Source organism: Phalangium opilio, unplaced genomic scaffold (genome assembly GCF_054372755.1).
Source record: "Phalangium opilio isolate 3A_F unplaced genomic scaffold, DU_Popi_V2 ptg000043l_1, whole genome shotgun sequence".
In the NCBI taxonomy this organism is placed as follows: Eukaryota; Metazoa; Arthropoda; class Arachnida; order Opiliones; family Phalangiidae; genus Phalangium; species Phalangium opilio.
The window spans coordinates 3,095,154-3,114,285 of record NW_028324167.1 but is presented as its reverse complement, the minus strand read 5'-3'; the positions used below and the strand labels follow the sequence as shown (position 1 = coordinate 3,114,285).

At 35.9% G+C, this 19,132-nt stretch overlaps 1 protein-coding gene across 1 annotated transcript; it reads left to right on the top strand.

Moving 5' to 3' along the window:
* Positions 1 to 18,412: 18,412 nt before the first annotated feature.
* On the top strand, positions 18,413 to 19,132 carry LOC149677371 (uncharacterized). Its single transcript, XM_089837363.1, has 2 exons — positions 18,413 to 18,461; positions 18,603 to 19,132. The coding sequence occupies exons 1-2, from the start codon at positions 18,413 to 18,415 to the stop codon at positions 19,130 to 19,132; spliced, it is 579 nt and encodes a 192-aa protein (XP_089693489.1).

Below are 19,132 nucleotides of genomic sequence, written 5' to 3'. Positions count from 1 at the left end.
TCTAAGCCTCGGTCAAAATAGCGTGTTCTGTTGAAGTTATATGCAACATAAACTTCGGTTATTTGGGATAAAAGCCTGACATTACGAATACTTGCGGTAGGTTCAAATAAATTATAAACAAATTAATTGGGGCTCGGAGTTTCTATAATATAAGCCATTTAAATAATGATGACTATCATGCCATTATACATAATACGATATGCATTAATGGATTGTAAATGAAATATACGATTAAGTTGTTTATATACAAATATCTATAAACAACCAAAAGAAGTATATATTTATTCAAGTTACTGTTATAAACAGTGATATTCTTAATACTTTATCAGTTTAATTATCGTAACTTTAGACTTGATAACAACCAACAAAATATTAACAAGGCGTATCAACAAAAAATGTCGGCGTTAATTCGTATATAGCGTTTTCTATAGATGAAAAAAAAAATAGTTTCTTCATATACTTTATTATCCATTAAAAAAACATTGCAACTTATTACATATCTTTTTAATACTCAGAAGAATTTTTTCAACTAATAGAAATTATATATCAAAGTAATATCTGCAGACCTCATTGACAGTTTAAAATCTTCAAAAGAATTTAACCCAAATCATATATTCCTGATTCACCCAAATGTATTTCTCCCAATTCCCGTTTGCCACAAAAGCCTATAACACAGGAATTTGGCTCGAATAACATACCCGTTTTATTAATTCGTATTTTCCATTAAAAAAGCAATATTTTAAAATTAGTATATTAGAGACTGTTGATCAGTGTAATTTATTAAATATGGAAGTCGAATGACTGAAAACTTCGAAAAGAAAATATGCCCTCGTAATTGGTGGCCAGATGATGATGATAAAAAGCACAGTTCAATATCTCAAATACTGGCGATGCCCCATAATGGAATCCAAGGTGACAGCGGCGACCGCTAATAAAACCGTTTGCTATGCCAAAAATGAGCAAAATCATCCCATAGACCATTTGCCTATCACTAAGAAAAGGGCAGTTGAGATTATGGAGGATAGAGTTATTTCAAAGCCACTGGATTTTGTTAACAAAGTACGTATCAATACCTTTTTCTGAGTTAGGGTTAGGTTAGGTTAAGTTAGGTTAGTAATATTTTATAAATCATTAAACTATGGTACGCCTTTTCCAAAATATTGACGTTCAGCTTCATTTACTTCTCAAATAATATGCCTTTTCCAAAACATTACTGTTATGTTAGGTTAGGTTTGGTTACGTTAGTAATATTTTATAAATCATTAAACTATGGTACGCCTTTTCCAAAATATTGATGTTTAGGTTCATTGACTTCCCAAATAATATGCCTTTTCCAAAACATTACTGTTATGTTAGGTTAGTTTAGGTTAGTAATATTTTATAATTTATTAAACTATGGTACGCCTTTTCCAAAATATTGACGTTTAGCTTCATTTACTTCTCAAATAATATGCCATTTCCAAAACATTACTGTTATGTTAGGTTCGGTTTGGTTAGGAGGACGTCTCTTCCTCTTTGGAGCGGTTATACACTTCAAGTAAGTGTATCCCTTATGGAATGAAAAAATAAATAAATAAAACCATCAAATTCTACTCTATTTGAGTCTTTTTGGGTATGCAATATTGGGTTAATTGGAATAGGAGAACTGGGAATTGGGTTGAAAGAGGGTTGGTTAAATGGGAATTGGGTGTTTTAAATTGGGTGAAATGGGGGGTAACTGTTTAAAGTATTAATTTTGATTATTAAAATCAGTTTATTATCCCACCGAATTACTACTGTTCAACGTTAGCTCGACCAGTTAGTTCTTTAATAATATATTATGAGAGAATGAAAGTGAAGTAATAGCATAAAAACATCAATAAGTATTTGATCTAAGACAGTAGAAAAGTGTTTTGTTTTCCATGATTAATTTCTCAAATTGTTCTTTAATTTACACACCAAATTAGGTGATTGATATGAGTTAACATACTTGAAAGAACTTCAATGGTCCTGGTCATTTGGAACCTGCTTCGTACTTCGTTACAGAATTTAAAATGAAGTGCTAAAACATATGTATTTGATAAAATTGTTTTTAAACTGTTTACCCATTAATTTTAGTTATGTTTTTCGGCTATTTGTGATTTAGTGACAAATAAGAAAATCAATTTCAGGCCATGTCAGTCAAATTTCGTTTCTCTAATATTAACAAATTAATGCTTGAATTATTGTCTTCTTCAAAATGGTGATCAATTGCACATATAAGGAATTCAGCTTGGGTTGATTAGGTGATCGACCCAAAATTCGGTTCTTTTTACTATATTTAGCCCATGATTTTTGTACCACCCGACAAGTAGCCGGTAAGCAAGTTTTCATAACAGCTAGATTGAAGGGAGACCGTTTTAATTTCGAAAATATGTCATAGAATTAAAGATGTATAAGATCTTTTCAGTCAAACCGCGAACACTTTTTTAACTAGTCAAATAAAATGCAATTTTTTTTAATTTTAGGAATATAGAATACACAAAACAAATAAAAAGATTTTGACAGGCTTTTCTTTAATTTAACATCAAACTCTGACAATATCAGTAACAACGTTTACTCTTTTTTTAACTACAAAATCACTGGACCATCACAAAAGTAAAGTAGAGGTAAATTTGGACGTTCTTAAGGTGGCCCTTGTGCAAAAGCATTGCATTCCTTAATCCTATTTAATTTAATCACGATCATATATTATATAGATAACATGAAATATGTTTAACATTAATGTTGACTACCAGATGAATTTACAAAAACGTTTTTGTTACAGAAAATCATCGACTTATCAGTTGCAATAAAGATTACAAAACACCTCCATTGCGAAAGCTAAAATATTTCCAGAAACGTATATCCATAATACAGCTTCAACATCGTCCACGGTAATGTCCGACTGAGTATTCTCTGGCTCGAACCATTTGAGAAGGGCTATCATGTCGTCAATATCCTTTGATAAACCAGTGCTTTTGTGTTTAAAATGTTGGGTTTCTTACTAGCTCAATATTTAAAATTAAATTTAATGATATAACTAAATCCAGGAAATCAATTTTCTAAAACAATAAAAAAGCATAGAACAAATACTTTCATGAACTAGCACAAAAAGACTAATTGGTCTCACAGATTTGGTCTTGTGATTTTTTTGGTCTCGGGACTTTTTGATCTCAATACTAATTGGTCTCGTGATTTTCGGTCTCGTTACTATTAGGTCTCGTGATTTTACGGTCTCGCTACTATTAAGTCTCGTGAATTTTTGATCTCGGGACTATTTGGTCTCGTGATTATATGGTCACTGGACGGTTTGGTCTCGTGATTATTTGGTTACCTAATTTGTTTCCACCTTTTCCAAAATATTCTCCTATTAAATAGCTGTCACGTTTTCCAAAATATTCTCCTACTAATTAGCTGCCACCTTTTCCAAAATATTCTCCTACTAATTAGCTGCCACCTTTTCCAAAATATTCTCCTAATAGTTAGCTGCCACCTTTTCCAAAATATTCTCCAACTAATTAGCCCCGAGACCATATCGGCAAGACCATAACGGTGAGACCAAATTGTCGCGGACCGGGTTACGTTAGTTTTGGTTAGGTTAGGTTACGTTAGGTTGGTTTGGCTTGGTTTGGTTAGGCGAGGTTAGGTTAGGTTCACCGTAGGTAAAACGTAGTTAAAATAAGTGCAATAACACATTTTCAACTCACATTCATTTCAACAAAAATAAGTTGGATGAGGTTAAAAATTTATTTAATGCAAAACCAACCACACACTAGGTCTTCTTCCAGTTGAGTAAAGTTTCGGTACAATGGGACTATATTATATATAAAATCGCACCTTTTGGCTACGTTCGGTCGAATGGGACAGCACAAAAAACCCCTTCTGTCGAATGGGAATTCGGTTCAATGGGACCAAAGCATTGAAAAAAGCATGCCGTTTGATTTTCTTCATTAAGAATCTAAAGTTAAAGTAAATTTTTCAAATTTTTAAACTCAATTATTTTTACAATTCGTTGAATATTAACAGTATTAAGGTTTATTTTACGTCTATATTTTATAAAGGATGTTTAACAGACGTAGGCCTAACGCTATGATTGTGGGTAATTAAATAAATTAACTCAATTTAAAATAAATTTTAACGCATTCATTGAAATATTACAAATATTCGAAGGGTCTAGCTTCGTTTTCGAAGACTAAAATACAACGGGCGTTTAGATGTGGAGCTCGGAATGGAGAAAGGTTCAAGGAAGGCGCATCGACTTTCATTGTAAATAAAAATGACATAGAATTATTAGCAGTTGATTTGTAAACTAATAAAATTGTTCTACTTTTCCCGTTGATATAGAAAATATGGTTAATAAGCGTTAGACTTGATGTTTATATATTATAGCCAAGAAACAAAGAATTTTTAAATTTATTTGCAGTACAAACTTTTAACGGATTATCACATCATGAATATTTTTTCAACGTTGAAAATATAACAAAGGATAATACCAATACCATAAAATAAAGGGCATACTGAACATTTAATTTTTTTTCATATCTGTGTTCATTTTTTGATGCACTACAAACTTAAGTCACATCACCACTATTTTTTCAACGTTGAAATATAAAAAAGGTCATACTTAACTTCTAAATTTTTTTTCATATCTATACTTATTTTTCGATGCACTACAAACTTAAGTCACATAATGACAGTTTTTTCAACGCTGAAATATAAAAAATGTGATAGTGAACTTGGTTTTTCATATCCCTACTCACGGGCTATTTTTCGATTTCGATATGAAAATTATCAAAATACGAAGAAGTTTTAAATAAATTAGAAGTACAAATTTATATAACATTCCCGCTGTCATAGAAACTTCTTCCAAATCAGAAAATAATACATTTTCCCGACTGTGTGTGTGGAGAAGGGGGCTTTACACAACTTTTTTGTCTATACCATAAAAAATCCATATTGAACTAACGTTTTTCTTTCTTTTTTTCATATCTATACTCACTATTTTTTCATGTTGATATGAAAGTAAAATCGAGAGAATTTTGAAATTAAATTGCACTACAAACTTAGGTCATGAATTTTATGATAAGTTCTTAAAATGTGTTAAGCATTTTGGTGAATTAAATGTGTCTACGCTAATTAACAGCTTTATTCAACTAAAATAACATCCCTCTTCTTTATTCCTTAATAGAATCTACTTTTTAAATTATGGTTCTGACGTTACTTAAGATTTGTTTAAATGGTCACAGTTAGGTTCAACCAAATTATGAGGTGGGATCTCACTTGAAATATTTTGAACAGATCTCTTGGATGGTTCTGTCAGTTTTCAAGGAAACTTTTTCAACGGCTCTCTCTGACCCCGATTCACTCTTCTCCAAATTTATAATGGGAACCTCTTTTTACCTCAACTTGTTTGGTTGGAGAAGGAGGGTTCAGTAAGCTATCTGGCAATTGTGATAAAAGTTCATCAATTTCAAAATCTTCAGTGGTTCCAACACACGTTTTTTTTGGAATTTTAAAAAGTGGTCCTGTACATATATTAAAGTATAAGAAACTATTAATATTTAATGTAACTAAAAAGAACCAACCAGGATAAGGTCGCTTCAATGGGTTTGAAGGTGGTGATTCTGTTACAATGCTTTCATGGCACTCGTAACTTTTTGACGGAGTAAAAGACATTACAGTTTTATGTGGCCTATAAGAAATTACAAAGAAAGACGGAGAATAATAGTTTAACAAAGAAAGATGCCACAAGCAACCAAAATAAACCAAACTCATGATTCTTATTCAGCATGTATCCCGCCTTCACGTAGTAAGCCAGTTTATTTCTGCGAAGATCCTTACTCATATTCCACGCGTTATAAGAGGCATGAATGGCCGATTTATAATCATCATAAGCGGTGGCCTCACCAACTTGGCAGATGACTTTTTCAAGAACGTAAGGGTTAACCGAATTAACATACGCGAAAAGGCATACTTTGACAATTTGATCTGTTGATTCTTAATGTTTCATAAGAATAATTCTCCTTATATCTACGGGCCACAAGTTCCTTGGTCCTACGATGGCGTCCATCTCCATAAGGGCATTTTTAAATATTTTCGACATGTTTGTGATTACAATCAGAATCACTAAAAAATTAATTTGCACTACAAACTTCAGACACATATTTTATGATAAGTTCAATCTTAAAATACATTTCCCAGAGGCCCGGCCGTTCGCGCCAGAATTATCTTTCTTTTCTATGAGGGATGATTGATATATCGACACTCTATAGTGATCGGCCTCTCTTGACATAAGGTGAGGTTAAAAACCGAGCCGTCAAAAAATCGGACGCCTGGGGGCGGGGTGAAGCGTAATTATATTTACGACGTCAAGTCGCACGAAATCCGAACGCGGGAAGAATATGAATTACTGATTGGTTGCAATAGAAAAGACGCAAAACAAGAATGATTATTTTACTTTTTTGGTGCAATTTCAACGAGTTACCTCAAAATTGCGTTTTCACTCTTTTAAACTGAAAAACCATTTTAATTTTATAACTTTAAGCAATAAATTGTTTTAATAGGCCGGGAAGTTGTTGTTCTGTTCCTAACTGTGGGTTACACAAAGAAAAAAGTCCAAGATTATCCCTTTTTAAGTTTCCTATTGAGAAAAATCTGTGAGATTTTTAACATAAATATTAGGTTAGGTTCTTATTGGAAAAAACTCATTTTGTAGTTCATTAATATGGCTCAAAACCATCGGACGTGAAGATCTTTTCCTTAAAATTGCGGATTACCTTCACCACAACCACAAAATATGCTAGATGCATTTTCAGGATAAATATTTTATTAATATTAAAACTAAAAACCGATTAACACAGGATGCAATACCAGCAATGTGTATGTCAAAACTTTCAGAAACGACTGGTAGAATTTTCTCTAATACTATTTAATTAAATTTCATTAACAATTGTAGATTTAGGTGATGAATTAACGTTGGCGAGAATTCTACTTCAACTGCGAATAATAAGGTCGGAAATTAAAGATAGCGTCAGCCAAACTTCTACTAGTTGCGCAGAAAATAATCCTAACCTCGGTGAAATCTCTTCTTCTTGGTCGGATATTTCGGAATTAGAAAATAATAGTAGGCTTATAAAACTATAAATCATTTGAAATTGAAGCGTAACAGCCCAAATAAGTTCCAGGGTTGGCCAAATTACTAATTGGAAATTACAAATTACAAATTTCATTTACAAATTACAATTGTAATTTGTAATTCAATTACATTTTTCTGAACTTAATTGTAATTGGTAATTGTAATTTAACAAATACTGTAATTTGCAATTGATAATTTGTAATTGACATTTCTAAAACGTTGTAAAAGTAATTCAATTACATTTGTCAATTATAATTGCAAAATATACTAACAAATGTTAAGGTAGTATGAATCAGTTTTTCTCACCGAAATGTATCATCTTAAGTTGGTATGAATTTTGTACAGCATAAGGCTAGGTTGAATAGCTTCTTTGCAGTGTAAGCTACATTTGACTTCAATAAACAGTAAAAAAGTTTCTCATGGTAGCTCTTGGCGTTCGAGGTGAGGGTAAGATGCCCTTAAAAAACCTCGGTTTTTTTAATTTCCTTCGTTATTTTTATTTCTGTGATGTGACTGATTTCGTAATTTTATCACGATTCTCTTGTTTTTGGTACGGATTTGAGGATTTCGTGATTTTTTATTTGATCCATGATTTCGGATGAGTTTGTAGTTGACTAGTTTCCAGTTGTGAAAAAAAGTAATTTCCCGAGAAGCGTATGGCATATCGTTGAATGACCGACCTCTCGAGCCCGGTACTTTCCACTCTCGGTGAATTTCCATTGCATTCGCATTCCTCACTAAGTCGCTGTTCACTGCTGAACTAATATTTCCTCCAAAGCTTATATTTTATTTTTCGACTTCGACGACTTCAATTGTCGCCCAGACCAATTCAGAAATTTTTCCACAATGTCAAATCCAGAACCAGAAGAAAGTGACAATCCAGATCCTACAAGGTGGAATTCGTTCTATGATTCCTTGAAATCGCTGTTGGCATTTCAGAGTAAGCTGTCCGATATTTGTAAAGTTACTGGAATTCAAGAATTCAAGAACACGGAAGTAGACTTTTTGAAACATTATATGGCATGCGTTAAACCAATTTCGATAGGTTTGGATAGACTACAAGGAGAGAACAGTACGTTTTATGGAGAACTAATTCCAACTCTCCTCACATTTGGTGAAATTGAACGACTCGAAACTTTCTCATTGTGAATATCCGCCGTCGCTGCTTGTAAAATGCCTGAGGGACAGATTTGGGGATTACTTGGAATTGTCCACGAACCATACATATGCATTATTGGCATCAAAGTACGGTTTCAATTGTCCAAAAATATGTTCCCGCTTGCATTGTTTGTAAAAAGCAATTTTTGACTTGGAACATATAAAATGGACCTTGCTCAGCAAGAAATTAATTGTTGACAAGTTTCCTGGGCCGTATTATGGGAGCGAGAGGGGGAGGAATTTTACCCTCCCCAAAGTGTGGTTTTTATTTTCTATCTAAATAACTATTTAAGATAGAAACAAAAACTAAACGGCAATATGATTTGTATGATTACAGAAAATGCCTGAAAATTTTTCAAGAATGCAGTGGCGTTAGTTGGGGGAAAGCAGCAATTTGTTTCCACCCCCACGTCTTACCATATCCATAAATAGTCAATTATTGCTAATTTTTTCTTTTTGTTTTCCCGTTTGTAATTTAAAATAATATAAATTATTCCTGGGTTATATTAGAAATATTTATTTTTACCCGCTTGTAACAATAATAAAGGTTTGACGCCAAGTTTTGTCTACACCCACCTAACCATAAGTAACTGCCATACTAAAAGAAATCACTTTGTAGTAGAAACTTTTGGTACCCAAACCTAACCGTGGTTTTTTTCCAGTTAATTCAGAATATTTTATAATCCATTTTAAATTTTATTCCAATAAACTTTGCCTTCGTAATAGCCTTCACGTAGGCGACACAAGTAGAGCAAGGGTCATTATATGAAAGTCAGGCGACATATTTAATATCACTTTACTAATCCAAAAAAGAAAATAGCGAAAAATACGAAAATAAGCAATATAAAATAAGGGCGAGCATTGCTTCTTGGATAGGCATTGAAATTTGAACTCCCGACCTAATCATAAAATCCCTATTCCGGCTATAGTTTCCTCGGACATCATTGACGTAAAAATTTCAGCTAGGTGCTAAGAGTTTAAAGTCGAAAAACACTCTTTTGGCGTGGGAAACCAATATTTAAAATGGCACAGAAATAAAAATAAAAAGTAAAACTATTACCAACAACTGGGAAAGTTTAGTGGATCCGATGTTTCGTATGGTTTATGCAATAACATGGCGGAACAAGCTAAAAGAGACAGGAGTTTTCTGCATGTATAATTTGCCAAAAACTAGGTAAATCCAAATTAAGTTGCGCGAGTGAAGCTTCTTTACGTGAAATAATAGAAAGTGCTATGAGAATATGGAGAAAATTTTAGTTCACTAATTGATCTCTAAAAAAAGAAACTCCTTAGTTGTTAGAAATGGGTATTAGTTACCATAGGAATTGTTCTCAAGAACTAAGTAGCAAACAGAAGATCCTAAGGGCTCTAAAGAAATACGAAGATGCCAATGCGGTCAACGATTCAGCAGTTCAGAAAGGTAAAATCTTTTATCTAAAGTTTCAGAAGGACTTCGTTTTTCTCGGGTTCATGTAGTTCAAGCGGAGTTATTTTCTAAGGCAACCTGTTACATCAAAATCGAAAACAAAACGTGCAAATAAAATCGAAGGATTTAATTAAGAACTTTGTATTTTATGTCAAAAAGAACAAAAGGAACTAGTACATGAAGTAACTACAGCCAACATGGGCTCGCAGTTGGAGCTTATCGCGATAAACATCACAGATGATGGAATTAGATCCAGACTTAGTTGCCTTACGTCTTCAGAGGACCCTCTTGCAGTAGTTGCATTTGATTTAAAATTTTACTTATCTTGCCTTACAAAGCAAAACGTGAAATATTGAAGAATGATGAAACTGAGAATTTGACGTCATGAAAAGTCAAAATTCTGAGAAGGAAGAGAAGAGTCTTGAAGATGTCCGCTGGAAACTCTACTCAGAGAGGAGAGAAAGAGGGAGAAAGAAACGCGCTTTATAAAATCCGCCGAAAAATGGGAAAATAGGGGGTAGTAAAAACAATTTTCGTTACGTTTCGTCGTTTAGTTTTAGTCTTTTGCGCATGGGGTATTGACCTCCTCGCCGTATCTCTGTCATCTCCTACCTCAACTGTGCGCGAGAAAGCAGCGCATAGGCACCGCGGTGTACCCTAGATTTACCCCCGTTTTTACCACGCATGGATCACGGCTGCCTATACTGATTCTCTCTCCCTCTTTCTCTCCTCTCTTCTCTAGTGAACTCAACGCGCCAATTGCAAGGGGAAGGCCTTTTGGTCCCACAAGAGGCGCAATGAAACCCCACATCTTGCGGGCTCATTACATGACCTTTATTTGGAAATGCGCAAGATATAGTAAACCTGAAATTCCGTGCCCAAAAGAGTTCGGGTGGCAAAAAGACACAATAAATAACACCTTCAGAGCAATTCCATGCTTTGAACTTCCAGCCCCAGAAGCCATCCTAGATTTAGTAAAATATGGCTGTAAGAGCTGATGCAAGGGAAATTGTTCTTGCTGCAAAAATGGATTACCGTGAACCAACGCCTGTATTTGTGCCCATGAGTGCACCAATCTCCCGAAAACGTTCGTGATAGAGTCGGACACTGATTCAGACGATAATTAAATATTACGTTTTGCTAATTTTCATCTATTATTTAGCTTTTTTACGTTCTTTCATACAATTTTTAAACGAAAAATTTCACCTACAAAGTGATTTCTTTTAGTATGGCAATTCCTTATGGTTAGGTGGGTGTAGACAAAACTTGGCGTCAAACGTTTATTATGGTTTCAAGCGGGTAAAAAAATATTTCTAATATAATCCAGGTCTAATTTATATTATTTTAATTATCAAACGGGAAAACAATCGAAAAAATTAGCAATAATTGACTATTTATGGATATGGTAAGACGTGGGGGTGGAAACAAATTGCTGCTTTCCCCCAACTAACGCCACTGCATTCTTGAAAAAATTTCAGGCATTTTCTGTAATCATAAAAATCATATTGCCGTTGAGTTTTTGTTTCTATCTTAAATAGTTATTTAGATAGAAAATAAAAACCACACTTTGGGGAGGGTAAAATTCCTCCCCCTCTCGCTCCCATAATACGGCCCAGGAAACTTGTCAACAATTAATTTCTTGCTGAACAAGGTCCATTTTATATGTTCCAAGTCAAAAATTGCTTTTTACAAACAATGCAAGCGGCAATACAATTGGAACCCCACTATCAGTATATCATCCTTATTTTAAGTTGCGCTGGGTCCCAAAAGATAAAATTGAATATGTCAAAGGGTTATTCCTGGACAAATTGTGTTCGGAATTAACATTGTCTGCAGCTGTGACTACTCAAGATGCCAAAGAACCCAAACCTTCTTGTTTCACGAAAAACGACGAAACTTCACCAAACGACGATTTATTTTTAATTTGGTAAGTTTGAAGAAGCATTATCAGACGGTGAGACCCTCGAAAAATTGATAAGGGATGAAATTCATGCATTTCTTCGATCTGATTCCACTGAAATCACTATGCTACATAATTTTCCCCATGATAAGAAATCATTTGTAAAGTATAACACTCCACTACCATCGTCCGCACCGGTGGGAACGGCTTTTTAATTATGCAAAGATGGTCCTTAATCCACAGGGAAGAAGACTTACCGATAGAAATTTTGAAATGAATACATTGTTGAAAGTCAACAGGTTCTAGTTTTTATTTTTGATAATTTGCGAGTTTACTACAAATTAATTTACTCACCAATTAAATGTAACTTCCTAATTTGTAATTTCAATTTGAAATGTAATTTAATTAATAATTTGTAATTGAGTTTATTAAAAAGATGTAATTGTAATTTATAATTTGTAATTGAATGATTCAGAATTTCTAATTGTTATTAATAATTTGTAATTTAAGACACTTTTGATTTGTAATTGTAATTTGTAATTTAAGGTTCGTGTAATTTGGCCAACCCTGGCGATAGAGTGGTATAAAACCCGTTAATTTTTGAAAAGCCGATAACTTTAAAAATAACGAATACGTTTCGTTAACTTTTCAAACTGTTTTTTTTATCAGCTATCAACGATTTTCTGTCCATTTTATTCTCCTTATACATTTCAGATCTAGAAACGGAACTCCTCTCGCGCGATACTACTGCACCTGACAATCGAATCCAGGTTAAAAAACCCACAGTAAAAAAAGCTAAGGTTAAAAAAGGTAAGGTAAAAAAAGCCAAGGTAAAAAAAGAGAAAAATATGGTAAAAAAAGCCTTTTAATTTCATATGTACGGTTGTCCAAATCTTATATTGTGGCTAACCCCTCGAAGAAATTGAGGAATATCTTTTCGACCACTGTTAAAATCATCACACAAATTTTTTAAACGAGTTTGCAGTTCTTCATAGATGCGTCGTTTCCTCTTCGGTATTTGAATTCCACGTGCATCTTTCATGATCCTCGTGCTTACACGTGACTCTTCTTTTTGAAGATTTTCAATGAATTTCCAAATGGAAGGATGATTCTGATCCACCAAATTGTGAAATCCGTTGTTCCATCCTACGGAAACGTTGTTAGTGCGAGATAAGTTGTTTATTGTCACATCGTGACAATTCCAAGTTTCAGGTGGAAAGTTTGGCTTCTTTCTGCAAAGTTTGAGTCCAAGACGTCTATCGTTAACCCGAGTTTTTTCGAAATGGACCGGATACGTAAGTGTTATCGAAGTAATCGACTAATTCTTCTGCACCGCTTGGGATACAACTTCGAAGGTATGACATGCCATTTTTTACTTGATCCAGTGGTAGAAGAGCCAATGCATCAAGTTGACCACAAAAGAGTCTGAACTGTTCATCGGTTTTATACCAATTGATGAGGCCAAGGGTTGATATCTTTCTCCAAGTAGATTGAGTTAAATGATAAAAGCATCCCTGAATTTTGACTTCGTCACCAAACACATTACGAATGGCTTGATGAACAGCTCTTTCGAAATCTACAGTTATCCTCGATGGATCTGAGTGACATTTCGATGTAATGAATTAAAATAGTTCGTCGTATAAGGATAGAGTTTGGCGTTCCATCAGAGCATACAGCAATGGACAACGATCTGTACCGACTTGTCCATGCATAACATAAAGCTGTGAGAATATTTTAGGGACAACAATAAATGTCCCGTCCATGAACCATGCAGTAGAATTTGCCAGTTGTTCAAGAAATTCATCTCTTGTAAAAATAAGCAGGCGTTCTTTCGCCTTTGTTCCGTTGTCGTATTGTAGAAACATTTTTGGATTCGTACCGGTTGTTCTTTTCCATTCTTCGCTAAGCTCTAAATGTTCAAGTGATTGTGGATCTTTTGGCCGCTTCTTGGATCTAACGTTACGCAAGGTTCGACGACAAATATCTTCAGATGGCAACATTGCCCTAATTTCTTCAGGCAACTGAGCTGCAACGGTAGATAGGATTTGATTAGGTTTCTCCAGAGTTGACTCGGCCCTTCGTTTCATAGATTGGCGAGCTTCAGCAACAGCAATCTTTGCTTCACTTGCTGCATGATTGTGAATTTCAGGAATATGGAAAGGTTCCTTCATTTCTGAATTAGTTTTTAGAACAGCTTGACACTTCATGGATGAACTTTTTTCACATCTCCAAGATATTTGAGTTTTTCCCTTGTATTTTATAACGTACATAAAGCCTTCGAAGCAGAACTTCGGTGTACCTTTCTGACTATTAATAATTTTAGACTCCATTCTAGGTTTATCGCAACTGTTGTATGTGTTAGGGTTTTTATACTGCGTTTGTAGTTTTTTAATCTTAACTTTTTTCCATTGGCTTTTTTTACCGCGTTTGCGGATTTTTTTTACCTTGGCTTTTTTTGTATTCGTAAATTTGTCTTTTATTACCTTGGCTTTTTTTCCATTGGCCTTTTTTTACCGACAACCCTGACAATCACCCAAGGGGGACCATAGAACTTACTGACAACATCCATCTTTCGGAGTTACACCGCGCCCTGACCCGTCTCAAACGGGGCAAAGCTGCAGGCCTAGATGGTATTTATGCCGAAGTGCTAATGGCATTGGGCCTCCAGGCGCGAATGTGTCTATTACACGTATACAACACTGTGTTAAGAAGTCCGGCAATACCTAATAGTTGGAAGGAATCTAGGGTGACGCTTATACACAAGGGCAAAGGTAAAGATGAAGCAGACTTAGATGCATATCGCCCCATTAATGTCTCTTCGACGATGCACAAAATATATGCCATGATTTGGAAGGAACACATTAGTATTTACTTAGAGAATAATAACCTTCTTAGTGACTGTCAGTTTGGTTTCAGAGCGGGACGAAGAATAGCAGATAATCTATTCGTGCTCTCCCATTTAATTGAATACTGTCGCCATAAAAAATCACCAATGTACTCTGCGTTCCTCGACCTTGCTAAGGCTTATGACTGCGTCCGCCATGACCGTCTCTGGCAGACTCTTGCACGTCTGGGTCTAGGTCAAGATACCCTAACCCAACTTCAGAAGCTCTACACGGATAATACCTATTGTTATAGGGTTATGGGGGTCACTACTCCGCCTATTAAATCGTCAATAGGACTGCGGCAGGGATGCCCTCTCTCTCCAATCTTATTTATAGCGTACATCAATCAACTCGCTGACATTATTGTAGAGTCTGGCATAGGTGTTCGACTCCCGTATGTAGATTTGTCCGCGCCGCGAACTGACCCAGGGTTCATTCACGTTGAATGTCTTCTTTTTGCTGACGATTTGTTACTATTGGCCCATTCGCCCACGGATCTCCAATCCCTTTTGAACTTATGCTCGAACTTTGCCTCAGAGAATGGTCTCCAATTTAGTGGGGCCAAATCAAAGATCTTGGTCTTCCGTAGAGGAGATGATGATGTTCCGAACCTATACGAGTATCACCTACAAGGGATGAGGCTTGAGGAGGCCTCCGACTATGTTTATTTGGGCGTTCATTTTTCAACCAACGATGATTACCTTCAGGAGCAAGGCCGAAAGCTAACTCAGAAGACCACGCGACTACGTTGGGGGTACGAAATTTAGCGGCCCACTCTTATAACAGCTTCTCCGTAGCTCGCACATTATGGAAGGCGGTGGCTGTCCCGACCCTAACGTATCCCAACGAAGTACTTGTCTTGCCCAAAATCATTGTGTCGACACAAGTACACGCTCAGAGGGATGTGGGACGGACAGCCGTCCGGGACGGTCCGTATGCACCCAATGCGGCGATTAAAGGGGAGCTTGGGTGGAGTTTGATGGAGGAACGAGAGGCAAAAAGTAAACTAAAGTACTTAGGCCGATTACTGTTAATGCCCGGGAACATGCTCCCTAGTAAATTATTTCGCGCCCCGGGACAAGACGTTTTCCGATCAGCCCTCTTCGCGAGGATAGAATCCCTTGACCGAAGGTATAGTATTGGTACTCATAGAGGCCAAGCTACGACAGAAAAGCAGTAGACGGATATTGTTTCCGCAGAGGTCACTAAGGCTGCTGAAACACACTGGCGTGCCGAAATCAATAGTAAACGAAGTCTACATATGTATCGGCTTAAAGAAAAACCCCAATGTGAACCTTTTTACGATGGTTCTATGGCGGGCGGCCTGCTGTTCAATGCGAGGTGCGGGTCTTTGTTAACCGGTACTAGACAGAATGCCCTATTTGGCATTTCACCAGACTGTAAACTATGCGGCTTCGCGGTGGAGGATTTACACCATATACTGTTAGCTTGCCCAAGTACATCCATAGACAACGACATTCAGAGTTGGCGCAATACGTTTGACGTCATGCCTATTAGCGCCCTTTTGGGCTTCGGTGGGGACCACGGTATCGTTCCTTTCAACCGAATTCCCAATGGACCGAAATCCCATTCGACCGAAAATCCCGCAATGATTTTAGATTTCCAGCCCAATGGCTATATTCCCGATGGACCGAAATCCCAATCGTCCGAATATGCCCCTAAAAATACATCAATATAACTTGAAACACTGTAGCCGTCAGCGATTCGGTGGTGTAGTGGAAACGGTGTTGGACTAAGAAGCGATAGGTTGTTGGTTCGAATCTCCGAAAGGTATGTTAATAATATTAAAAGTAAATATTTCGTGATACTAATTAAAACGCTCACTTTCATTCCTTTCAAGGCAAGAGATATATAGAATTAATAAACAAATTGTGCTTAAAATGAAGTACAGTCTTAATGGTAGTTCCATCAATGTCTTTAAGTTTTAAATTAAAATTATAATATTTTGGTTTCGGGTGGGTTAGGTTAGGTTAGGTTAGGTTAGGTTTGGTTCCGATAATTCGTTGACACCTTTTCCAAAATATGCTCCTTTTAATTAGCTTTCACCTTTTCCAAAATATTCTCCCTTTAAATAGTTACCACATTTTCCAAAACATTCTCCCTTTAATTAGCTGCCACCTTTTCGAAAAGATTTTCCTATTAATTAGCTGACACTTTTTCCAAAACATTCTCCCTTTAATTAGCTGCCACCTTTTCGAAAAGATTTTCCTATTAATTAGCTGACACCTTTTCCAAAATATTCTCCTATTAATTAGCTGCAACCTTTTCCAAAACATTCTCCTACTAATTAGCTGCCACATTTTCCAAAACATTCTCCTACTAATTAGCTGCCACATTTTCCAAAATATTCTCCTTTTAATTAGCTGCCACCTTTTCCAAAATATTCTCCTATTAATTAGCTGCCACCTTTTCCAAAATTTTCTCCAATTAATTATCTGACATCTTTTCCAAAATATTTCTATTATTGCTAATAAATTGTTCGTGGTAAGAGGCGGGCTTTCAATACTCATATAAATAATCTTTTTACCTCCAAACAAGGTTGGGTTGGGTTAGGTTAGGTTAGGTTAGGTTACGTTTGGTTAGGTTAGGCTAGGGTAGGTGAGGTTTCGCCGTAATTAAAACGTAGTTAAAATAAGTGCAGTAATACATTTTCAACTCACATTTATTTTAACAATAATAAGTTGTGAAATTAAAAATATATTTAATGCAAAACCACACAGTATGTCTTCTTCCAGTTCAATAGAATTTCGGTCCAATGGGACTATAATAAAATCGCACCTTTGGCTACGTTCGGTCGAATGGGACACCGCAAAAAAAGCCGTTCTGTCGAATGGGAATTCGGTTCAATGGGACCAAAGCGGGACCACTCTCACTTAGCTATGGTGAAACATATTTTGTTTGGGTGGAAACGCCTTAAAGACACGTGGCGCCGCCAGCATTTATAACATTTATAACATTATCCACTTTTTTTTAGTGTATACACTATTAAAAAACTAAAGTATGTTTCAGTACCAAATTTTTCTAGATTTCTTCTTGAATTAAATGATAGCCACAAGAGGTTGGGAAAAGAAATCACTCACGATCTTTTAAAACCTAAAAAGTTAGAAATAGTGATATCGTTTTCCAACCTCTTGTAGCAGTCAATTAATTCAAAAGAAATACGGAATATTTTGGCCCTAAAACACATATATAACATTGTGTTTCGGCATCTTTTAAAACCTTGCTCTTATCTTTTGAAAACCTGAGTCCAATCATTCCAGTGGACACAATTTGTTAATTAAGCCTTGGCTTACCTTACCTGGCTTTTGATGTGTTTCTCTGCTGGTTTGGACGTACTTTGACTATTTAGTAGGTTTAAAGTCAAAAATGTAGCCTTATCTTTTATCTTAACAACAACGGTTACAGCTGTTTGAATAAAGTAGTTATATTGTGCATATTTATGTCGCGAACGGATAAGACGAACCTCAGTTACTCAGTAGCCACCGTTAGTAGCAACTTTTTGGCTTCATAATCCGTATTTTAAACACTGTCTTACGCGGGAAATTCGACGAAATATTCAGCTTTAAAAACACCTGGGCAAATTTCTAACTTTGAACACTTTCATGCTGGCCGATTTCTCCGTTTGTTAACACTAATTAACTCGCGATATTAGCCTTTTTTTAGAGTTTAAAACAATAAGGGACACGTCCTCAGTCTGTTAAAATTGTTACGCGGCAAACAGCGCGCCAAAATTAAAGGCTAGAGCAGACGGTGCGATTCTCTCCGCGCCGACCCCGCGTTTCGGTTCGATTCGGATCGGATCTCTCAAAACCGTTACGTAGCGCTACAATAGAACTACAAATTTGCGCCAATTTCAATTCGAAGACTGCGAAGTTTTATTTTACAATATGGCCACCGATGAGGAAGTTTTTAACAGGGATTCCTTTGAGACTACAGGTAAGGAACCATAATGCTTTTATTATTATATTACAAGATTATAATTAGGCCAAGGAGAGTTCAATAGTTGAGAAAATTTGCAAATATCAGAATTAATATTTTACATTCTGATTCTGATACGGTTGATAATGTTGCTAAAAGGCCTTACAAGGAATGGAGAAACGTCGATCTTATTAAAGCTTTACAAGACGTTAAAAATAATGGAAAATGCCAAAAAGTACAATGTTTCCTTCTCAACGCTACATTTTAAGCTCCAGGGCAAGCGCCATACCTTTGCAGTACCAGGACGTAAAACTGTTTTAAGCGTTGACGAAGAGAAAGAGTTGGCCAGATGGGCGGAGAAAATGAGCAAAATTGGTTATGGGCAATCGAAATATCAAATTTTACACAAAGTGAAGATGATGGTATCCAGAGAAAAAAGACCAAATCCATTCAAAAACGGAGTACCGGGCCAGAGATGGTGGAGTGGATTTTTGAAGCGAAATCCCGATGTTAAAATGAAAACGCCTGAATCATTACAGATCGCTCGCGCCAAAGCCTGCACACCATCAGCCATGAACGAATGGTTTAAGAGCTACCACCAATTTTTGACCGATCTTAATATGCTTTATGGTTGCGCCGATCGAGTATGGAACTGCGACGAGTTTTTCCCTTTGCCCCAGAACGGGTAA